The following is a 24440-nucleotide window of genomic DNA, read 5'->3' on the forward strand; positions in this document are numbered from 1 at the left end:
CCTGCTCCTCTTCCACCCCATGCAGTGCTCCAGCCCCGGCATCCCATGGATTATACAACGACGATGCTCTTCCAACAGCTTTTATTAGTGGTTTTTGACCATATTTCACAGTGCCAGGCTGAGAGGGGTGGTCTCTGATAGCTGTGGTCAAAAGAGAAGGAAAATAAAACAAACACCCAGTGGTGGCTTGTGTTGTCAGCACCAGCTCTGCCTCCCCTCAGCCACGCGGTAAGAGGTCCCGTCGCAGGGGCTCGCCAGCCCTGTCGTACCCCTGCCCTGCCCCTCTCCAACCCCAGCGCAGACCCCAGTGTCCCCTCTGCCGGGGAAGGGGCCAGCCTGATCGCTGCTTGCAGCACACTCTCCTACCTCCCCTCCTGGGGCAGCAGGACCAGCACCCACCCCCTGAAAGCAGCTGATATAGAGGTGATAAGAACAGATATGATAAGAACCCCAGTGAGACTTCAAAGAGCGGGGGGGGCTCAAAGTTGTCCCAGCACCCATCCACAGGCAGGGAGAGCCCCCCCCTCCCCCCCCCCAGCCAGCACAGCGCCTTTGGGTGCAGGAGGCTCAGCTTGGCTCAGGGTCAAACCTGGAGAAGGGCATCAGGCACCCCCTGAGCTCCTGAGGCAACAGCAGGGGCACCCTGAACCGCCCCAGGAGCAGGTGGTCAGGGCAGTGCCACGGGAGCAGGCAGCTCCTGTGACCAACAAAACCTGTCCTGGGGCGTGTTTGGATGCTGACATGGGTGCAGGAAGCACAGGCAGAGAAGGCAGCAGAGCCTCCAGCGCCCAGCCATTACTCAGCCTGTCCAGAGTTACTCATGGCTACAACACACCAACTCCCGAGGGACCAGCCAGTCACAACGCAGGGACACGGCAGCAGTTTCTTCTCCACAAATAAGAGACCTTCCTATGGGTGCTGAAGGCTTCCTGCCCAGAAGGGAGCGCTGGCAGGGGTGCACAGACAGAAAGGGGACAGAAAACTTCACTCAGGGACTTCTCCAGCCACGCCAGGTCCTACCCAGTTGGCTGCAAGCTCAGCGAGGGGCCAAGCAGACAGAGCAATGACAGGGAACCAGCAGACACACTGTTCCCAGAGGTGAGGGAATGAGGGGGCAAGCTGTCGCTGGTGGGCAAGGCCACGGGGAGGGCAGGGGCTGGCCAGCAGAGGCAGAGACCTGCACATCCATCAGCACTGCAGCCGTGGAGGTGAGAGCGCGGGTGCAGGGGGACGCGGCTGTGCGGGTGCTGCAGCACAGGAGCATCTGTGTGTGAGTACAAACAGCTTCCAGCCCTGCTGCCGTCCTGCCTCCCGCTGCAGAGAATGGCAGGGTCCAGCTAAAAACCCACCTGAGGCTCCTGGGGTTCAGGGGGCTGATGTCCTGCACCGAGCCCTGAGTCCCCCTCCTCTCCTGGGACAGGACAAGCAGGCTCCAGGGGAGACTCACTTCTCTTTTGCTATGGGCATCCCTAGTGCTGCCCCACGCTCCCTCCCAGGCACTGCCTGCCCCATCCTGCACTCCCAGCACACAAACCAGTGAGGGCCAGACCTGCGGTACCGCTCCCCCGCCTGCCACGCAGCTCGGCTCAGCACCCCTCTCTGAAGGCACCGATGGCATCGCAACAGCGGCAAAACAGTTCGCACCTCTCTCGCCTGGCTGGCGCCGAGCCTGCCGCGCACCCTGCCCGTCCACCGCGGCACAGAGCCCCGGCGCCCCAGCAGCACACACACCTTCCAGGGGCGCAGAGATCTCCAAAGAAGTTCCTAGCCGGCTGAGCCAAACATCCACACGAGGTGGTGCTCGGGCAGGCCAAACTCTCGTTTTACTACAGAGCACTGAGGATGTGCACTAAACTGGTAGAGCAAGAGCTGTACTGGTTTCCACTGGGAGCCCAGCCAGCAGCAGTTCAGACACCCAAGTCCCTGCGGGAGATCTTGCACCCCGCAGACTGTGAACGTCCACCCAGACCTCTTCTCAGGGAAGGTCTCTCTGACACCAGGGAAGAGGGTTCCCATCAGACACCTCGTTTCCACTCCGAGCGAAGGTCCCTTTCAGGGAAGGGCTTTTCCCCTTACGCTTTCTGCCCCCCTCCTCGCTCCGAGACCTGCCTGAAGTGCAGCACAAGAGGGGGATGCCCCACTCCGGGGCTGGCTCTGCGTTCACTGCTCCCGGAGGTGAGGAGGGTTAGAGGCCCGTGAGATCAACGATGGCTTTAATAAAGATGGCGTCATCACGCACGTAGGAGTTCTTGGCTTCCATCACGGAGACGGGGCAGAACAGCGGGCAGCCGCTGGCAATGTTCATCTCTGTGATGGGTCGCTGGAAGGAGGAGGACGTCACGTCGGGTCGGAAGGCATCGATGATGTGCTCCCGGTTGTTCTGATCCAGGAGCATCAGGGTTACCTGCGGGGAAACGTGAAAATACACGAGAGAGGCTGAATAAAAAAGCACACAGAAACCCAGCCACTTGCTTTCCAAACACGCTGCTGCTCTCCTGCCCTTTTGTGCCCCTGCCCCGTAGCACGCTCGGTGTTTTCAGCACGACCGGGGAATCCCCAGGGCGGCCGACAGAGCAAAGTCCTTCCTCCTCCTGCTTGCTAAGTCAGCCAGACCGATGGCGTCTGGAAGCTCAAGCAGGTGCAAAACACACCATTGCTGGGCACGGTGCGGGCTTTGTCCCAAACCCACCTTCTGGTTGAAGGGCCACCGCAGAAGCGCATCGTTGGGTCCTTTCATCACCACAAAGAACAGGGACAGATGGGTCCCACGCCCGGTGCCGTCCCCGTTCAGGTAAACGCGCAGACACATCTTGTAGCCGTACTTGCTCGTGTAGAAAGCTGTCAAAGAGTTGCAAGACAGCCACAGTGAGCATCAAACCCAGCAAAGCCCGGCACCAGCAGCTTCCTTTGAACTCAGAGGACTCTAAAGACCTGGAAGAAACCAGGTCTGGGTCTTAAAATACATGTACCACAGAGGTGGTCCAGAAAGCCACCAGGTACAACCAACAGCCAGATGCCATCCCAGACTGGCCTGACTCAGTACTCACTGCACCCTCTTTGTAAGCTGGCAGAGGCTCAAGTCAGCGAGCTTCGGTCTCCCGTTAGGATCCCAGCCGCTCCCAGCGTGGGCACGGCTGGGTACAGGCTCTGGGCTCTCAGGCTCTCTCCTCCAGCAGTTCTGGGAATGCCCACGTTGGGAGACCAGACCCGGGCAGGGCCACAGAAACACGTCTCAGAAGGGGACCTGCTGCAAACCGCCCTCTCGCAGCGGCACAGAGCTCCGTGCCCCAGGTCTGGGGAGGCTCAGCAGCCTCAGGGCACGGCATTTTACTGCGGGACTCGGTGCACTTTTATGGACAGGAGGACCAGCAATAGCTGAGATGCTCCTCACCCTGTCAGAGTGCACAGTAAGAGACGAGGGCTTTGTCACCCGCTTCCCTCCTGGCACTCCCCAACTCATTTCCTCTGGTCCTTCCTCTCCACCTGCTTCACCCAAAGGCTTTCGGGGCAGATGCTGCCCTCTGCTAGTCCAAGCAGCACATCCTCACCGCCCACCCGGGGCTCCTCAGCACTCCTGTCACCCTGTGAAGGTAAAACCAGGTGGGGACCTGGAGGAAGGATGGCCCTGGAGGAAGGATGGCCCCGGAGGAAGGATGGCCCCGGAGGAAGGATGTGCTAAACACCTCGTGCCCCATGCCGCCAGCTCCAAGCAGTGAACTGGGCACCTGAGCAAAGGCAAAGCCCATCAGAGGCACTCACGGCCCTGATGAACCTTTCTGGTGACAATTTGCCTTTTTGAACTCTTAGGATTTTGCCCTTTGCAGAATCCTGTGGCAATTGTGTCCCCACAGCGCGAGGGAGTGGTAACTCCACTTCCTTCTCTTTAACACCGATTTCATTTGGTATTTCCTCACTTTTACGTTTAAATACAAAACAATTACACTCATTTCCCTTTTTCATCCCATTCGCACCCTAGGCCTCTCTCCTCCCAGCTGTCTCCTTCCCAGACTGAACAGCACTAGTCTATTTGCTTCACTCTAAGACAAAAACACCCACCTCCACAAGAAACATTTGTTTCTCAGCTAAAGCAGCACCAGGGATGAGGATCTCTCATCTAAGCAACACAATCGACTACTGCAGGAAACAAGGCCTCGTACTTTGCACTTGCAAGATAAGAATTAAAAAAAAAAGCTCTATTTTTTCCAGCAGCAGCCCCGGCGTCAGGCAGAGCCAGCCCTCACCTTCCAACCCCTCCAGCCACGTACAAGATTTTCACAAGCAGATGGCAGAGACCACCCAGCAACACAAATCATGGTCTGGTGGCCTGCAAAGCACTTTTTCCTTTGAGGAAACAGTTTACAGAAGCTCTGAGCTCTGCCTTTGCTGCCCTGCTGCTGCGGCCAGGTGTGGGATGGAGAAGGCCAGCACAGAGGAGGAGGCACCAGCCACCACGAGCTGCAGTTCTGGGAGGAACTGTGTGTTCAGAGTATGGCCGACCAAATGTCTGGACAAACAAGGCCTCTTGCATTCAGAGAGCTTTCACTCCCTTACCCCCCTTGGGCTGACAGAATCCCAGCCTGGCTAGGGTTGGAAGGCACCTCTGGAGATCATCCAGTCCAACCCCTGCCCAAGCAGGGTCACCCACAGCACGTTGCACAGGGTCATGTCCAGGTGGGTTTGAATATCTCCAGAGAAGGAGACTCCCCACCCTCCCTGGGCAGCCTGTGCCAGGGCTCTGGCACCCTCACAGTGAAGAAGTTTTTCCTCATTTTCACATGGAACCTCCCGTGTTTCAGTTTGTGCCCGTTGCCCCTTGTCCTGGCGCTGGGCACCACTGAGAAGAGTCTGGCCCCCTCCCCTTGACACCCGCCCCTAAGGTATCTGTGAGCATTGATAAGATCCCCCCTCAGTCTGCTCTTCTCCAGCTGAACAGCCCCAGCTCCCTCAGCCTCTCCTCGTAGCAGAGATGCTCCAGCCTCTGACCATCTCCGTACCCCTCCACTGGACTCTCTCCAGTAGCTCCTTGTCTGGCTTGAACTGGGGGGCCCAGAACTGCACACAGTTACTCCAGGTGTGGCCTCACCAGGGCAGTGTAGAGGGGGAGGAGAACCTCCCTCGACCTGATAACTCTGACACTTATACTCCTACTTATTCTTATACCTGACTCTGATACTTGTACTCCTCCACCAGCTGACCAGACTCTCCAACCTAGAAAAACAAATCCCACCCCCCTGTGAGAACCCCAGGTGGCATCAGCCCACGGAGGGGCCTGAGGAGCCCCCGAGCTGGGGCACAGTGAGCCGGGATGCCCGTAGCCAGAGGACAAGAGTCAGCTCTGTCCAGCATCTCCCTCCAAAGCCCAGCCTCTGGAGACATTCAGGTCAAGGAGCTCTCCAGCATGGTGCAGGAGATGGACAGGATGCAAGACTTAAGGTCCTCTCTCTAAGTCAAACAAAATAGATTTGGAGCAGATTTGTTCGCTTTGGGAACAGGAAGGAAGTGCTGCCCTTCCCGAAGGGGACGAGAGCAGGGGTTTGCCACAGCTGCTGACTTTCAAAAGGAAATGCTAACTGCATGTGCACAGCTTCAGTAGCAGTTTAGTTCCCCTCAAGAAGGGGAATCCTTTTTTCTTTCAGTTTTTCAAGAGAAAAAGGACTCTGAGAACTGCCTTCATCCAGAAAACATTTTAAAATAGTTTTTAAAATTCAATTGCTTTTTCTCTTGTGGCCCAGCCACAACCTGCTTTCCCCCAGCACCAGGGAGCAGGCGTAAGGCACGTGCTCCAGGTTTTGCTTAGATTTAAGCGATTCCTGCTCAGGCAAACACAAACTCCCCTCCTCAACCCTTTTGTTGCAAGGTGAGCTCCCCACTGAGCAATGAAATTGTGTGAAGAGATGTTTCATCTTACAGCTGCCAGCCTGGGAACGGCTTTCATAAGCAAACAAGCCAGATCACAACCCCCTGTCTGAGATTTTCTTTTTTAAGAACAGGAGGAACAGTGCTGGGCTGGGGCAGATCTGCGAGGAGAGCCCCTTCCTCCAACAGATATTCAAGCACTTCCCTATGGTATGGTTTGGGCTTTATTTAGACACTGTCTCTTGCAACATCATGCTTGGGGCACTAAAATATATTTCTGGGGCTCTGATACATATTTCCTCCCTTCCTTAAGCACTTTATTGCTGGTTTTATGGTCTCTTGAGTATTTTAATTCTAACTAAAGGGTTATGCAGGGCTATTAAGCTAAGAGTTGCATTCTCCACTATGAGAATTACATAGATGTTCTGCAATCAAAAAAGCACCTCTTTCAGCAGAGCAGTTTCATTTAGCCCAACACTAAAAAAAACACATTCCAGGCTCCACAGGGAAAGAGGGACAGGACAGCAGCATGACTGAATGGCCAACATCTCCCCTAAGGGCACTGCTAGAAATCCCAAAATCCCGCACCCAGGTGAGACCAAAAGGCTTTTGCAAATTTGTGGGCAATAACCTGGAGAGAAGATGGCAGGAGAGCGGCCTGTTATCGCCTCCTGACGCTTCCTGGCAAACTCTGTTATCTTCCAGATGAAAACACCGTCGTAGGTGGAAGCTTCCATGTTGCGGATCTTCTCCTCCATCTCCGCCATGGCCAGATCTTTGAGCCCAATGCTCCTCTCCAGCTGCCGGACCTGCTCAGTGGGACACACGGTGCAGCCTGGTTAGAAACACGTACTGCTGTGAGACCCAAGAGAGCCAGCAGACACCAGCATCCCCTCCAGGATGACTCTTTAGTGAGAGACGTTCTCCAGAATTGACAGGGATCACGGGAGGGAGAAATTTAGCATCATAATTTAGCATAGCCAATTCACTGAAGCTTCCTTTTGAACCCTGTCATTCTGGAGAAGGTACATCCAACACAACTCAGTGCTTGAGCTGGAGACTTTCCCCCAGCAAATGGGAAAATCCTCCCAACGAGCAGCCCCGTTACGTTAGCAGTACAAGAAATGAGAATGAAGGGGAAAAAAAAAATCCTCAGCATTGTGACAAAACTAGATTGAGAAAGAGAAGAACCTACACCCGGCCAAGGAAGGTCTCCGGAGGGTGAATCACTGCTAGCTGACACAGGGTCACGCCAATTTTGGCAGCTCCCTTGCCAAGAGAGCGCAGGTACGCTGCAAACTGCCCCCCTCCCCGCTGCCAGGGCGCACCGGCAGCGCTCGGCAGGGACTGTGCTGGAGCACACTGGTGCGGGCAGCTTCTTCACACCTCCAGACCGTGCTTGGCACAAGGCTGCAGCGCAGCATCAATGATCACACTCCTTCTGAAAGGGCTGGAGGGTGAGCAGCCCCACGGATCCAGAGAGATGCAGGGAAATGCTGGGTGCTCTGTCTCTCGTTGGAAAACTTCCCCCAGGAACATCTCGGTGTCTGCATGACTTGATTACTAACAGAGATCTGAACGCTTTAGGCATGTCAGTGTAATTCCTGTCTTTTCCAGGAAGCTTTTGAGGGTTGGGCACAGGCACAAACGATATTTTAGTTCTGCCTTCAGACCTGTGGAGATTCAGGGCCAGGCGGTGAGGCTTTGCTAGCTAATAACACGGAAAGGAAACTGAAAAAAGTCTCTGCTCAGAGTGCTGGAAAGCCCAAGCCAGTGGTTACACACCTTGTTACTCAGTGTTTCGATTTTCTCCTGGTCTAGTCGGTGTTGTCGACTGTAGGCTTCAGCTGTCAGAGACACTCTTTCCACCTCCCGATTGAGCACACAGACAATGTTCTCAAAGGTCACCGTTTTCCTCTCCAGGGCCTCACATCTTCCCAAAAGCTCCAGGGACCTGGAGAGCTCCGACTCCGAGCACAGAGAGTTTGCTGCTAGTAGCGGGGAGTTGTTTTGTGATGAGGAAAGGGGAGGAAGGGGTTTTAGGTCTCCAGACCCAGTCTTGAGGCTGAGCACAAAACTCAGCAGCATGTAGAGATGTTCTGCCAAACACTTGCTTTCGTGTTCTGGGAGCTTTTCATTTTCCACCTACACGAAGAGAAACACATCCCCCATTCAGCAAGCTCAGTCTACGCTGTCACCATCCACAGAACAAAATTCCTCCTCTTGAGGTCACAACGTTAGCTTTACATTATAAAGGGGAAAAACCAAAGAAAGAGTTAAAAACCCTGTTTTGGGGGTGCTTTTTTTCGTTTTGTTTTAGAAATGGTGCAATCACATACAGTGATGGATGCTTAACGTTTCCCCAGCTGGACACACTGTTCTACTCTGTCTTCCTCCATTACTTCCCCAAAAGGGCTCTGTCAGATGTATTTAACAGCACCAAAGGACAAAGCCTCACGTCATCCCCCCGAGGAGGGATTTATATGAACACCAGCAATAGGAGCTGGGAAAACTAAGTCACATGGAGAAATATGGCCTGGCCCCAGCTCTGTGCTCACAGCTGAAAGCAGCATAACCACCACAGTGTCAAAGCGTGTTGCTCAAGAAGGAGGAGGTTTCCTTCCACATCAAGTTCCTTCTCTGGATACCCAAGCTCTGGACAGCAGATGATGTTAAGCTCCATTTGCCAACGGTTTGAAACACCACTTTGTTCAAATACCCCAACGCAAACATGTTTGGGCAACAGCAGTTTGCAGGTTAACTCTAACACTGGAACCAAAACCAAGTCCCGAGATAAACATCAACAGACGAGCCCTTACCACCTCAGCACATCCAACCACCACAAATCTGCAAGGCACTTTAGATCTGCCGCACGTCTTCACGTGGTCCCGAAACTAGAAAGGAAGGAAGGTGATGTTAGATCTCGTGTGTCCCCAGTAGCTCCCTTTCCATCTTGCTGACGTCTAGGAGACTGAAGAGCTAATTGCTCACTGCCAAAGTGCGTGGTTAAACCTGGACGCTGCCTACCACGAGCTCTGACTTTCACTGTGCTATGAATACAGCAGTGACACCTGGAAGGAAGTTTTATTTCTCTTGACAGCCTGGAAGTCTCACTTCTCACCTGCATATGCAATAAAGAAAAAGCAACCAGCACAGGTACGTGTTATGGATGCTGAGCAAGAAGCTTCATCGAGGGCAGAGGAAGGGGAGGTGTGAGAACAACCCTACAAAACCACTAGCCGTTTAACTTTGTGCACTTCATGTAACCCTGGTCAGGATGTGCCACAGCTCGATGTTTTTACTTCCAGCTAAGCATTAAAATCAGAGAACAAAAAGCTTCCTGGGGGTTCTGTCTGAGTATTTATAGCAATTACTGCAGGTCCACATGTGCAAGGGCAGATCTCTGCTGGGTCCAGCATCTCCTTGCTGGGGTGCCAAAGGACACTGCGCCTCGGCCACCTCTCGTCGTGAAGAACTGAGGCCAGTGGTGGATATTTCTACAGAGAAGTGCCACTAGTCCCCCAGCCACCAAGATGACTCGTTTGGGTTCCCACACGATACATGATTAATGCTAACAAGCACTGGCACGTTATCATCTTGTTTTGGATATACCTCTCATCATCAGATAGCAGTGGTCTGTGCTGAACAACAACCATGCTCCACATTTAACACCTACATCTGCTACAACAGATGTTGATTAAAACTGGTTTTAAACCACTTTTTTAAAAGCTTCTAGATCCATCTGGCTTGTTGAATGAGTCAGGTTACTCAGAGTTACAATGGCTGCAGCTAATCAACAAAAGCTTGGAGAGAGATAAAAGAGGGAGTTAATATTTAAACAAAGGACAGATCACATATGGGAATCCTACAAGCCCAGTCTCTGCTGGGCTCCAGTTTCAGCCTGCAGACAAGCAGATCTGTACCCCAAGATCCCAGCACGAAGTCCATTATTACGCTGCCTGTTTAGAAGAACTCTTTGCTCATCTTTTTGTTGCTTCTGTCCCCCCTGCCCTGCTGCAAGGGCCTTTTGCAACGGTGCTACTAAAATATTTGCCCGTAGCAGGCAGGACGGTTTCAGATGAAGGTGCTTTTTGAAAATCAAAGTTTTGAGAAACATCTTCAGACTTTTGAGCCTTGCCCCAGAAGCCAGCAGCATGGAGACTCTACAGACATGGATTCCATTACACGATGAATTAGAAATAAATTAATTTAGCTGGAGATGGGCTCCCTTTCCATAATTGCAGTAGTGGTTGATACAGTTGCTTTACATAAGTACCCTTTAAACCCATGAGCGTGCTTTTCCCACGGAGGCTCTGCACCCAAACACGCCGCTCAGAGGGAGGTGGTGTGGGCAGCACTCAGGCAAAACTACGAGTGCCGGTGAGTCACAGTCACTCGCACCCTACCAGTGCTCTGAGCCTTACGGAAAGGTCACATCTGTACCAACAGCTGCCACTTAATTGTTTTCCCCACTCCACTTTTTAACGGTCTTGGTTTTCCTCCCCGCTCCGAGAACGCCGGCGTCAGCCCATCAGGACCCCAACCACCACCGTGGCGCACGGTTCACGGGCAGTCGGTGGGTACCTTCTCCCTCGGAATCTTCTTCCCACAGCCCTCGCAAGTCAGCGGAAATTCAGGGCAGACTTCATCGTGAGCCTGGAAAAGAATTGACAGGAGAATATTTAGTCCTCTAAATAAAAGCTCCAATGAGGTTATATGAGGAGTACAATTCAAGGGGGGTAGATTTATGCTTTATTACAGAAGAGTGCAGTATTCTACCAACCTATAGTCAAATCTTGGTCACGCTGATAGTTCTGCATGCCGACTCATTGGTGTGGTCCCCAGGCTATCAGAATTTTGGGTGCCTGTGTAGCCTCAGCCTCAATTTAAAAGCTGCTATAATTTTTTTAAAAAAATCAAGATGACTGCTTTGACGGACGAGATAATCAACGGGAGGTGCCATTTATGGCTCTGCCAGGCAAGTAACACGTTCTGGCAGGCTGGGTGAAGCAAGCCACTATCTCAGCAAGATAATTTGTATAATTTTTCCCCTGCAATGGTTATCAGTCAGCTGAAGGATGAACCCATAGCCTACTCATCACACGCTGGGCTGAGCTGTCTGATAGTATCTTCGCGTTCGAATCAGAAAACCATTTTACAACCAGAAAGAAAAATATTTTAAAACTGTTTCATTTAATAGCCCACAAGCACTCACCCCTGCAGCAAGAGCACACACAGTTTGCTTGACAGCCGGAGGAGCTGAACAAACAATCAGGGCAATGTGATACTCTGTCCTTAGCAGATACTAGGGCCAGAAATACTGGCTAAATTGGGAATGCTAGAATGTGCCTCCGCTTTCTGTGTCACTTCCACATTGCTTAAACCTTCTCTTACACACCAACCAGGTGAAAGAAGGCATTGGAAATGCCATGAATATGTAGTTCAAAATTCAGATTAAAAGATAAGTGCACTGAAGTATCCTGCCATGGTAGTAACAGGGAAAAAAAAAAAAACCCAGAAGCATTTACAAAGCGGTTACTGAAAGTAGATGCTTTGAAAACTTGGTCACATTTATTCTTTACTAAAATAAGTTACTGTCTTGTGGGGGGAAACATCCACAAACTTAAATCCTGTTACCACATCAGAAACTGGAAAGTGAAACCCATTAGTGTCTCAGCTTTGGCTTCTTAGTTACTCTCTCCTTTTTACTTTAAATGAGTAATTGACCCAAAGCCTCCCTGCACCATCCCTGAACAGCGACCGGCCAGCCCGCGCTGTCCGGCTGGGCAGTGCTGCCGGCAGAGGCAGGGCAGGAGGCAGAGCGCCTGCCTTCATCCCACTCGCTCAGAGCAGCTGAACCCTTTCTTCTACCCACCTCCTGCTCTCATGTTCTAGAAACACCAGATAACATCTTCCCCGCGACCCACCAAACGCTGGCATAAGAACAGATGGTCTGGCTGAAGGAAGGAAACTTCACTGCAGAGACGGCTCTTTAGAAAGGGAGTATTTAAAACTTGCGTTCTCCTGTGCCAACGTGCTGGGCGTGAAACTACCACCCCCTCTGCACTCCCCACCTCCCAGCATTTACCTTCCATCCCGACTCCACGCTACACCACGATGTAACACCCTGCAAAGCGTGCCCAGCTTGCAGCACGAGAAGGGAAACCGGCCGCGCACAGCTAAGCTGAAAGTGCAACTGGTCCTTATGTAAATTAGTTAAGACACCCAGAAGCATCAGCTTTAACCAGCACATACCCAAACCTCTACACAAACAGTTTTGTATAAACAGTTTCAGGCTCTTCTGGAATCCCCTGTTCCTTCCCCCTCCATGCGGGTGCCTACACAGAGAGGGATGGTATCGCCGCTGGAAGAAATCCACCCCACCCAGGAGCTGAAGAGCTGGGGTTGGCATTCAAGCCTGATCCGCCGCACTCCACTCCCCCAGGGATGGGGCAATCCTCCTGTTTACACCTTTCCCAAACCCACATCCGTGAGCTTCTGCAGCAGGGATGAGCATCTCTGATGCTCAGGCATTCGCTGGGAACATTTCAGGCAGCTTTGGAAAGCCATCGCTCTGAGGGGGGCTCGGTGAGAGCAGAGTCACTCTCCCAGAGTGAACCTGTCGTGGAAATCAGGGCAGATGGGTTTGGAGAGAGAATTAAAGCGGAGCTGGAAGACAACGGTCTGGCTCGGACCTTCAGGGCTACTCTCTGGTTACCTCAGCACCAACTTCTTACCAACCAGGTGTAAACTGAGGCACGGACCAGCCTGCAGCACCCAACAGCAGGTGTAGGAAAATCAAACCGGGCAGAGTTACCAGCCCGCACAGCAACACCTCGCTCTTCCCACTCAGTTAAAACCCAAACCGCTGACTGATCCGCACATCAAGTTCACTCCCTAAAAATAAACAGCAAGACAACCCAGAGGCAGCGTGTACATCACACGCCACCATCAGAACAGGCGAATCTCTGGGAACCCACTTGAGAGCCCAGGAAATCAGACACCGCCGCTGCCTTCAGAAGGACCAGGGCAGCCGACAAGCCCTCGCTTGGGGCGCAGGCGCTCGTGGGTTACCACTGCAGCCACTCAGCCTTCCAGCACCTACCTGTGCTCCTCTCCGGAGCACCAAGAACAGGCTGCAATGCAGGTACTGAGCCCTCCTCCCCTGCCCGTAGGCCTGCCGGCGAACAGAGCGGCCCGTGCGCACGCTGCAACTCTCCTGCCTCAGTACCGAGAAAGTAGAAAAGCGATTGGCAGTGTTTGCAGTTGAGGTTTCTCTCGGGATCATCCCCCTTGCACCCCTGGTACTCAACCAGCAGGAATGGGCAGCTCCCTTCGTGGCAGCTCTGCGACAGCAAGGACAGCGCATTTCAACGCCGACGGGCAGAAAAGCGTGCGCACACGCAGGGAAAAAACAGGATTTAACACCAGCAGCCGATCCCTGGATGACACAAGGACCGTCTCCTAAGGAGTGCCAGGACAAGCTGCTCTGCTGCGTGAGCAGGACAAAAGGGAAAATGCAGTTTAATCCCACTGCTGTTTCACCTGTCAAGGCTTTGATAAACTTGACTTGAACTATGAAAGAGGCTACTGCTGAAAATCGTTACCCCCATACCGTGGCGGCAGAGCAGGAGGGGCATGTGCTCCCCAGCCGCCCTGCTGACAACCTGCCCTACCAACGCAGGTCCGTTTTTATGGAGGTCTTGCAACCACGTTGGGAAATCCATCAGCGCGACACGACGCTCCCCTTCCAGCTAAGGGACAAGGCAGGTGGCCTAGAAAAGCGACCTTTGAAAGAGCTGCTGCGAGATGCCTCTGCCAGAGCCCTGCAAGAAGGTCGTGGCACAGGGCAGGGTTGGCAGAGAGACGAGGCGCAGCAGAATGGGCTTGGTGTGAGCTGGACACAGCAGCGCTTCTGCAAACAGTCTCCTGCAGGAAACTTTGAAAGCCGTCGGTCCCCTCCGAGCATGGCAACAGTAACCATAAGCACGGACAAAGCTGAAAGGCTTGGCAGCAGGGAGGGAGCACCGAAAAGGATGGAAAATTAAGAGGACGGCAGAGGAATGCCAGCTGAAGCGGTGCAGGGCACACCGGAGCGCTGTCAGGGCTTTGGCAGTCTCCAGCCCCGGCATTGCCATGTCCGGCACACAGCTCCTATGGCATCTTGGCCTGGCTACAGGAAAAAGGCTGAGCCCACAGCACTGTAGAAAAAAAAACACTGAAAAAAGTGTAAGAGATGCCTGCCTAGGTTTTGAGGGAACCTGAATCCCTTGTGCCAAGAAGCATGAGTTGCTTTGTGCATCTCTGCCAGGTCCCCAGAGCCTCCGAGAGGGGAACATGCCCCAAAACACAGGTACTCTGGGATGTGCCTCTCCTCTGAAGTCAACGTGCCCTTCTGTGCTGTGTCTCCTCCTCGTCCGGGCCGTCCTAAGGCTGGTTTTAAGCCAGGGCTGCTCAAAGCTTTCCCCACACAGGTGGGCTGGGAACATGCACATGATCCTTGCGCCACTGCACAAAGCCCAGGAACCCAGGGCTGGAAAGCAGGAACCCAGGCTGTAATGCACTGTGCCACCAGGAACGGGAGCTTTCCGAGACCATCACATCAGCTGGTGCCACACATGCACTGCTCCCTTTGCTGGGACACGCTGGTGACAGAGTTTCAAGCAAGTCCACGTGGCATCTCAAATAATTAAACCTCAAAGAAAGTGTCAATAACAAAGATTAAGCTCCCATCAGTAACTGCTTGTGGCTGTAGCAGACACGCGTAGGGCAGCAATGGCACGGGAAAGCAGCACTGCCTTTGCTCTGCTGTCCAACACCGCGGCATCCAGCTGTGTTGAGGACAAAAACTGGCAGAAGAGATGTCTGGTGTGTCCCAGGAGCCTTGCTCGCCTCTTTTCAGAACCAGCAGAACAACCTTTGCCTTCAGCTTTCTACGGTTTTGTTCATCGGCTTTTAGGGCTGCTTAGACAGACATTTGATTCGGGGTTTACTGGCAGAGGGACATCAAGGCAGCGTTTCTTGCACTGAATAAGGATGTGGAAGCAGTAGGAGGTTTTGAAGAAGGCTGAAGGTACAAGAAACATTTGAAAGCAGCAGCAGGTTTCCTAACATTTCTTAAAACAGACTCTCCCTGTTTGAACTACATGAGCTGTGAGACACTCCAGGATGCTTTCTCCAAATCCCCGCATCGTCCCAGAGGAACGATTTTCCTAGGCAGACTCTAGTCTGAAACAGAGCAGGGCTGGACCCCTGGAGCATTTTAGATAAGCCCGAGTCTGAACCTGACCTGGCCCCATGGCCAGCTGAAGCCTGTGCACCACTGTCCCTCGCCTCAGATCCAGCCAGCTGCACCACAAAACAAAAAGACTAAATCCGCTTTCTGAGGAAATTAAGAATTACCGTGTTGGACTATGCTGAGTCTCCGTAAACAGCTGTTGGATGTGTAAGGGAGGTTCAAAGCAATCAGGAACATCTGATCAGAGATAACTCCGCAGGTCTTCTAGGCTACAATTAACAGTTACAGTCACGGTCGCGTGAAAAATGCCCAGGACGTGCTGTTCACATCTAATGAGGTCACTGCTCGAGAACAACCTGCCACCGGGGAGCGGGCTCCAATCATGCCATCACACTAACGACGCCAGGCACCAGCACGTTCGTAGCACTGCTCTGAATTCACCTCCAAGAGTTATTTCTGACAGCCGACCGCTGCCATGAGCTGCAGGAGACGCTGCAGTGCTGACGGCTGGGCTCTAAGCACACAAAGCACTGCCCGTGCTGACCAGGTCCCAGGACAACACCCCCGGAGGAACCTCCCTCCCTTCCAGCAGGACATTCACCAGCGTGCAGAGCTTCACCTTGATCGCTCAGATGCAAAGGGAGAGCCTCAGGATGTCTCTCAGCTGTCTGCCTGCCCTTCAGGTTAGAAAGGGTGGTGCTGATACGGGTCAAACTCTGGACAGATGGTGGGCAGGGGCAAGGCTGACTCCTCTGCCCCGCAGGCAGCACGGAGGTGCGAGCGGTGAACAGAAGGGCTGTTACAAAACACGGCTGAGAACACCACTGGCACCCAGAAAAGGGCAGATGAGGCAAATATTACAACTGGGACGCGTGTCTTTCACGTGCTGGAGAAGTCGAGCCTGTGGGGAGTGGCTTGATTGCAAACCCAATTTCTCTAAGCTGTCTGAAGAGTTCGAAGTGCCCAAGGGTGCACGTGTGATCGTGTCTTTGGCTCCTGCCAGACACCTGAAGCCCAAGGATCACCTCCCTGGACGTGAAGTGCTGCCCCACAGTCCCCAAAGCTGTGTTCACGCTGAGGGGTCTCATCACGGCTTAGAAGGGACACGCAGCTCTCATCTCAGCTTCAAAGCTCGTGACTTACAGCTTTTTGTTTTCCACTGGGCAGATGCCAAACCAGTTAATTAGGAGGGCCACCACAAGAAGGCTGAGCTGGTTTTTAGAAGCTAAGAGCAGACCCTCTACAGCCGGGGCTTTCCAACCCTCTCCCACGCACGCTCTCTGGCACTCCCCGTGGCTTACCTCCCACCACGGGCTTGGACGGGAAACTGCCTCGTGTCTGGGCAGCCCGCTACATAAACTCCACTTCGGGGACTGTAGGGGAGGCCACGGTTATGTTTGGGGACCTCAGCTCCCGCTCTGGAAAGTAAAGGTGTGTCAGATCCCTTTTTCCAAAGCAGGAGGTCCTTTTGGTCACCTGCATGTGCATTCCTGGGACGCAGATGGAAAGGAGGGGCATGAAATGGTGAAGCATCATGAAGCAGGAGACCCCTCAGCAGCATTTTTGAAGAGGGGCAGTTTTCTCTACACGAGGTGTAGCAGGGCTTCTCCAGCATCTCCCAGGAGGAACACTGGGCAAGAGGGACTGCTCAGTCACCTCGTCCTCCAGGCCCCAGGAAGGCAGGTAGCCCAGAAGGGGATGCAGACATACTCTCCAACATTGCTGGCTTTGGGGTAATCTCTCTTAAGTTCTGAGTTTTGCACCTTCCACAGCCTTCCAGGCTTCAATTAAAGTGAACTCTTCAAACCCGAGGTGACAACGACCTACAGGAAAGCACATCCCCTCCAGTTCGGGTTAGGATGGGTGATCACCACAGATGACAGTCACCCATCCTCATCAGCTGAGTTCATCTGTTTTCCTAGAAACCCTCCTCCTCCCAACTTAGTTTAAATACTGCTGTCAGGATTAAGCTTACAACTCAGTTCTCCTTCCAAAACACAGACAATTCCATTTGCTTATGCCTCATATAATTCTCTATCTCCTGAGATGACCAGTGCATAGTTAAAACCTCTGGCTGGGTCACAAATGGAAATGCTACAGCTGACCACATGAACATCCCTCTGCAGCCCCCTCCTTCCATTCCAGTCCTGGTGGGGGGCAAAGAAAGGGAGCTGGTGGTATGAAAAGCGTAAATAAAAGGTATATGTGAACTGAAGATATGTTGATAAAACAGAAGACAGATGTAGGCAATTGCGGGTACTGCAAGATAAGAAACGAAACGCTCCAGGGCTGAGAAACCACAAACTCCCTCTACCTGGATATCACAGAGCATGTTTTCTTGGCCTTTCCTTTTGCTCTAAGGGCTTAGTTTTAGTTTCTGGAACCCTCCTCAGACTTTCCACCTGAATCTAACAGCTCCTGCCCACAGCCTGCTTTTCTGTACGTACATTCAGGCAGACTCATCAGGAAACCTATCTATGAAAAGAGGTTACTGATTAAAAGGGAAAACCCTGCAGCCCCACCACAAACTGCTCTATCCAAATGCCACTAAATATTTACAATAAAGTCAGAAAAATGCATTTATAAACCCAGACATGTTCTAAGCACTTAAACATCTCATGTGCTTCACAGAGCTTTAAGCAGAAGTGCAAGTCACGGCCAAGCAGATTGCACTCTTTCAGTTTTGTATGTCCCTCTGAGACCTCAACTTTGGGCTGCCTGAACAGAAAGCAAAACTGAAATCAGTTTTTAAAATTTTTTTTTTGAAGAGCTTTTCAGCTGCAGAACATTTTTCTTCCCTTGTTCGTGCCCCGATAAGATTAGCAAACCAGAAGTGACAGTGTCTCGATTTGTAAGTGGATAGCAGCCGAGTAAGCCTCTCTCAGTACGAACACATGATTTTTAAATTAGCAAACAATGAATTTGCTCTTAGGGACTTTCCATGTCCTGTCGGAAATAGCACAGCGAGGGACTTTCCATAGTGGGAGCGCTGAGCTGCTGCAGGACGTTACACACATTGCTGGCTACAGATGCAACCGTACCGCACGAGGCAAGCTCAGCTCTGCGGCACTAAAGAACAAGCCTACCCGTAAGGCAGGGCTTAACGTTAGTCCACGGCACCAAGAGAGACTCAGGGCTAACATAACATGGTCGTTTGACGCCTCCTTTCATCAGCCCTCCTCAGCCACACATACCATCTCTTAAGCTCTGACGGCATGAGGACATCCAAGCCTGACGAAATGCCACAGCTCTTTGGCAGGCAGCTGGGAGCAGAGATAACACAAGCCAGACCCTGCCTCCTCCCACCAGTTCCCAGGAAAGAATCAGCTTTTCCCCGAGAGGGCACAAAACAACCTTACTCCCTGCATGCCACCCGTGGCAGGCAGGAGAGGCAAGCTCAATCCTGAGACAAACCAACCAGCACTGCTCAAAATCCCCGCTGCCCCTTCAGTGCACAAGAGTGCCCCGAGACTAACAAAACCCGTGACAGACAAGATCAGTGCTGCAGACCTGCAGCCCAAGCATGCCGGAGCCACACCTCTACCAAACACACCCTGATTTAGCAGGGCACCTAACAGGACCTTTTGAAGATGAGGTGAAGAGTAAAAGAGAGGCACAGCCTTATCAGTTCAGATGCTCTTAAGCAGTTGTGCAGATCCCAGAGCATCACACACATGTGCAACCTTGCAAGAAGACAGACTTATTACCCCAGGACAGCTCGTTGCCCCTTTGAACTTCTAGTGCGACTTCTGCCTGGACTCCAGCCTGCGTTCAAACACTTGTAAGACCACATAGAGAGGACCTTTGGCAGCTGATGATTTTTGCTGAGCTCTACAGGAACTCTTAAGATTTTTTTTTTTAAACTCAGGAGAAAAAGTTCAGAAGAGCTCATCAGTTACAGCACAATCAACAGCACTGGAAGCTGCTGACAAATATAATTTGGTTTAGTCTAATGGAGATGAGCTCACTTACTACTATCAGTGTTTTGAATGCTGCAGAGCATGAGACTTCTAGTCACCAGTCACCAGCAGAAATTAAAGCGTGGGTCAAACAATTTGCAGGCACCAACAGCACAGCTTGAACCTGGAACCTCAGTAAAACACACTGTACCCTGAAATGCAACTCCCAAACTCTCTCTGCTGCATGAGCGTTAAGCTTTTACCTTGACATTTATTCAGGCACACATCCACACCATGAGTCACTTACAGATCTATGAACGAGGGTTTCACAGCAGGAGAACCATTGAGCACTCTACATGCCCTCATCTTTCGGACTGAACTTTTAGCATAAAGAAGCAGAAGGTTCTAGACAGCAGGACAAGGACACAGAGGCACCTCTCTGTTAACAGGCTCAGTGAGCTAGGCAGAAAACTCAGGCGTGATCCACAGCTGTTGTTTCTTCCTGACGTCTTGCAGCAGCATTGCAAAGAGCATCCAAATGTTACCCCAGACACACTGAGGTTACACCTTTTCCTGACACACCTCTCGGTCACTACCAAAGCTCCATGAACCACAGGGCTACAATCTTTACCTAGTGTGAAAGTTAGAGGGAAATAAGTTTATTCCTCTTACCTCATGCCCCCCACGTGCTGGTTCTTCCATTCCAAGAGGGATGACAAAACTGTCCTTCAGGAGCACCAGAGCTTCAGAGGTGAATAGACATTCACTACTAACTACCAAAGTGTTTTAACGATGCAAATTGCCACAGCAGAGCTGACTTGTTGGACAGCACAGGGAAACACGGGGCCCACTGCTGTCCTCAGGAAGAACACACTTCTCATGTGGGACGTTAGCTGTATACGTGCTAAGGCCCAAATGCCCAAGGCCACAAGAAGGCGGCCTGGATTAAAATGCTGATAGGCTCCTCGAGCAGAGCAGGGCTGGAAAAACCATCCTGCCCAGTAGGCTCATGGCCCAGAACAGCTCAGAGCAACGAGGTGCCAGTCAGTCAATAATGCCCAGTCCCACTGCCCTGGTAGCTATAGGGGCAGCTGGCTGGAAACAGGATCACAGCCAGGCCGCCTTCCCCAAGCCTATAGGTCTGAGGTAGGTGTTAGGTTCACATAACGCAGAGAACTTCACAACAATTTCATGGCATGGCACACACAGTTTCTTGACAGTTCGCTTGTCTTTTATAGCAGAGAGGAGCTGGAGACAGAGCGGGTGGTTCCCACCACGGAAGAGATGAGTTTGGTGCCTGCGACCACAAGCAAATCTGAAATTGTTTCGGTTCAGCCCTCAGCAGGGCACACAAACCCAGCTCAGTCAAGAAATCTCTCCATCTTACAGTGAAGTCCGGGGAGTTGACAGCTCCCACCACCACCATCAGTGTCAGCAGACAACAAAAACCTCCTGAGCCTTCCCCAAACACAGGCAAAAGAAAAAGGACGCAGACACCAAAAGCTTTGCTGTGATCTTTACCTCGTACTCCTTAATAGTCCCCTTCCAAGTGCAGCCACTGTTAATACAGACAGCAGGCAGACTTTCCACCTCCCGACGAGCCGCGTTGTCTGGGAAAGCCTAAAATGGAAAAAAACAAGCAAACCACAAAAATTACAGAGGGGTTGCAGTTTTGGTTGGGTCTCTTAATTCTTTATTAAGTCTTTACTAAGACTCCTCCCAGGCCAGTTGCCACATCACATCCTCAGAGGTGTGCTAATGGCAAACAAATCGGTATTACAGCGTGTAAGTAGGCCACCGCTCTATTAACGTGACCTGGATTTGAGAAGCTGGGGAGTCCACCACATTAATCATAACTCTCACTACTGCAGAAAATGTTTCCTAGGAACAAGGGATTCTCAGAAGTTCTGTTTTAAACAAAAACTGCAAGTGGTGTCAATGACATCAGTGAGCCGCTTTATTTTTTAAAATGCATTTTTTACTTACTGAGCTTGTTTCCAAAATTGAAATTCCTTCTTCATATATTCCTTCCTGAATACAGCTGGCACACTTTTGAGGTCCAGCACTAGCAGAGAGAAAAATAATCATCAAAATAATAATAATCAACAAAAAGAGACCGATTTATGATTTAACAATAAAGGAATTTCTGGTAACTATAAAATGAAAGTATTTTCTTATTTTTCGAGCACCACATTGAGCCTTCGCTCGTGTGTATTTTTGATGCTCATTACTGATTCTAATTTTTTTTCTCCTGATTCACCCCTCCCCTCTATTCAACTTCCCTCACTTCAAGGCAAGAGTGAGACAGAACACTACGAAACTCTTCTGGAAGCCAGCATGTGCTTCAGTTTCTCATGTTTTGGCACGACAACCATACGATGACTTTTAGGAGCAAGTTCCTTCAGTAGCTGTGGTGAAGACTGAAGGAGATGGGTGATCCACCTGGATCACCACCTGAACAGCAAAAACAACCCAGAAGATTCTGGAAAAGGGAAAGCTGAAGCAACCCCCAGACCAATAAAAGCAAATCAGAGATTACACATTCCCTTAAAGACGACCTGATGCTGAACCTCAACGATTAAACACAGCTCCCTCACTGAGAAGGCCCTAAAAATGAGACTTTTCTCTCCTTCTTTTTTTTTTGCCTGAAAACACCTTTTCAAGCGTTTTGCCTTCAGACTGAAGGCACAAAAGTTACCTTATAATTTTCTTCAGGCAATAGGAACAGTAGCGATGTCCGCACTGAGCTTGAAACGGCCTCCTCAGGATATTCTTGCAGTCAGAGCAGAGGTATTTGACCTCCAGTTTAGTTCCCAGGATCTCCTTTGCAAATCCAGGCTGGTTTAGATCCAAAGAGCCAGGCGGAGTAGAGTTTGCTGCTGCCATGTGAACAAAAAATTCTGGCTGTATCTCCAGAGCCTGAAAGGAAAAATATTTTCGCTGTTTGATTATAACCGGATAGTGATAATTTTTCACATAAAACTGCATTACTCACAGCATATTACACTGGCACCCAGAACCCAACAACACAGGTAAACACGCCGACGTAAACCACAAGTCTGCCTCCACCTAGTTAAAAATATGGCAAGAAACTTTACAGTTAATTTGAGAATTAAATCCAGAACAAAGAGACAGGGTGGAAAGACCTCACTAAAATCTCCGTCCAAGTTTACTGAAATGCAGCCTATTCAGAGAAATCAAGGTTTCTGGCCCAAAACAAGGTAAAAAACTATCCTAAAGCTGATCAGGAATATAAATAAACTGCCTCAGTCCACCAAAAACCTGTAGGCACCGAGTGAGGCGACCACAGCCTGCCATGGCTTGTTTTCACATCTGTCAGTTGTCAAAAAGGGCCGTAACTCTGCCCAAAGCCAGCCGGTCCCATGGAGACCCCACGGAGCCCAGATATACCCGGAACGCCCAGGCAGACGTACAGGGCTCTCCAGAGGGCTGGAAAACGAAGCTGTGAGAGGCACAAGCAAATCAGAAAGGAGGAAGAGAATAAAGTGGGTTTGTTTTGACGCCTTATGATGATCTAAAGAGGCATCTCCCACCTTCACGCCCTGCGACAACATCCCACAGCCACCTACAACGTCTGAGGCGGCACATCCAGGTACGTCCTTCCAACCAGCGTGGCCAAGGACGTGGCGAGGCTCACTCAGCTCCTCGTAAATTTTAAGTTTTGGGTAAAATCCAACTTTTACCTGTACCAGGGGTTGTCAAAGCCTCTGCCCCCCCCGCAGGTGCTGTGCCGGCCGGCTCCGGTGTGCAGCCGGGCTCAGCGCCGTTATTTGCATGCTGCAGGTATTGAACCAGGTCTCGGATGCAAATTTAATTTTTCAGGTGCATCAGGCCCGCCCGTTCCTCACCAAGCGGTCCCGGACACCCGCACCCCCGGGATGCCCGGGGACCGAATGGGACAGCGGGGCAGGCGGCAGGCCCGGGCACCGTCTCCACAGGCCCTGGCGCTGGGTCGGGTGTCTCCGGGCTCCGCAAGCCCCCACACCAGCGGAGACCTCACCGCCGCCGGCCCCGCCTGCAGCCGCCTCCCTCACGGGGACGAACGTCTCCCGGGCTACGAGGCGGCGGAGCCTCCCTGCTCCACCGGGACCCGGGGAAGCCGAGCCCACAGCCCCGCCGGCCCACCCCGCCCCGCTGGCTGGAGGCCGCTCCCCCCCGGTGCGCCCCGGCCTGCCCGTAGCGACGAGGGGCCCCGCGGGCCGGGCTCAAAGCGGAGCGAGGCCTGAGGCGCCGCCGCGCGGGGCAGGGCCCGCCCGCCTCCTCCGCGTCCCGCCCCGGCCTCGGCCTCAGCCCCGGCCCCGCCGCCCCCCGTCCGTCCGCCCCTCGTCCCGCCCGGTACGGCTAGTACCGGGGCTGTTGCGGGTGGGCCAGCGCCGCACTCACCGCCCGCCTCCGTCCGCTCCCCGCACCGGAAGCGCCCCCCCAGGCCCCGCCCACCGGACACGTGTAGAACGCCCCGCCCCGCCGGGCCCGCTCGCGCTGGGCCACGCCCTCACGACGGGCCGGCCCGGGGCGGGGCCAGCGGCCCGGGGCGGGGCCAGCGGCCTCCGACGTCACCGCCACACCAAGCCCCCAGACCCCCCTCAGACCCCCCCAGCGTCACCCCCCCTCAGCACCCCCCCGTCCCCCCACACAGCACCCGCTGCCCCGTGTCACCCCACACACCCCCTATGACCCCCCTTCTCCCCCTGCTGTCCCCACCACTGTCCCCCCACTGCTTGTCCCCCACCGGGAACGGGCCCAGGCCCCCCCAGGACCCCTTCACCCACCGGTGTGGGACCCAGAGGGACAGCAGCAACGGGGTGACTGTGGCTGTGACACCGTGGGGGTGCCCGGGGGCACCCTGACCCCCCACCCTGCAGGGACAGCCACCCCCCCCCCCCCCAACCCCCCCTCACCCACCAGAGAAGCCCCCAGCCCCTCGGGAACGCCCCGGGCCGAACCCCAACCCCCAGAGGATTATTTTAAGGCGCTTTCAGCCCTTTTGGGCAGTGCCGGGCACCCGCTTACCTGCGCGCAGAGAGCCATGGCCGGCCCGCGGCGCCTGCTCGGGGGGACAGCGGTGGCCCGCGGCGCGGGGAAGGACGGGCGGCGGCGGGCGGGTTTCGGTTTAATACCAAAAAAAAAAAAATGACGTGGAGGGAAATGCAGCCACGCGGCGCTGAGGTCACGCGAGGGGCTTTTCGCAGGGGAACTCGCTGGGCGAAAGGTCACAGGGGCCGGTTTTGTCACTCAGGGTCCCCAGCCCACACGTCCTCCCGGCCGGGCTCACGCACTGGGGGCTACTAGTGCCCTCCCTGTGCTCGCGACGAGGCGGCGTGGGGGCTGCGGGGCTTTGCCGCCTCCCGGGCCAGCGGGGCAGGGACGGTCGCGTTCTCACTGCGCGGGGAATTCACTCGGCACCGGGGAAATCCTCCCCGGTCAGA

General features: G+C 53.0%; 1 protein-coding gene across 5 annotated transcripts; it reads right to left on the bottom strand.

Annotated features, from left to right (window-relative positions):
* Positions 1-64: 64 nt before the first annotated feature.
* TRAF2 (TNF receptor associated factor 2) lies at positions 65-24440 on the bottom strand. Of its 5 annotated transcripts, none has more exons than XM_068413764.1 (10): positions 24025-24440; positions 21692-21912; positions 20980-21058; positions 20515-20613; positions 10441-10512; positions 8676-8750; positions 7642-8001; positions 6488-6665; positions 2690-2838; positions 65-2404 (listed from the first exon to the last, which is right to left on the bottom strand). In XM_068413764.1, exons 1-10 carry the CDS (start codon positions 24040-24042, stop codon positions 2186-2188), a joined length of 1470 nt encoding a protein of 489 aa, XP_068269865.1. In that variant the 5' UTR covers positions 24043-24440; the 3' UTR covers positions 65-2185. The 5 variants fall into 5 exon arrangements, with proteins under 5 accessions (XP_068269865.1, XP_068269866.1, XP_068269868.1 ...); XM_068413765.1 differs by lacking the exon at positions 24025-24440 and adding an exon at positions 23398-23428; XM_068413767.1 differs by lacking the exon at positions 24025-24440 and adding an exon at positions 23363-23415.

This window comes from Nyctibius grandis, chromosome 16, assembly GCF_013368605.1.
Source record: "Nyctibius grandis isolate bNycGra1 chromosome 16, bNycGra1.pri, whole genome shotgun sequence".
In the NCBI taxonomy this organism is placed as follows: Eukaryota; Metazoa; Chordata; class Aves; order Nyctibiiformes; family Nyctibiidae; genus Nyctibius; species Nyctibius grandis.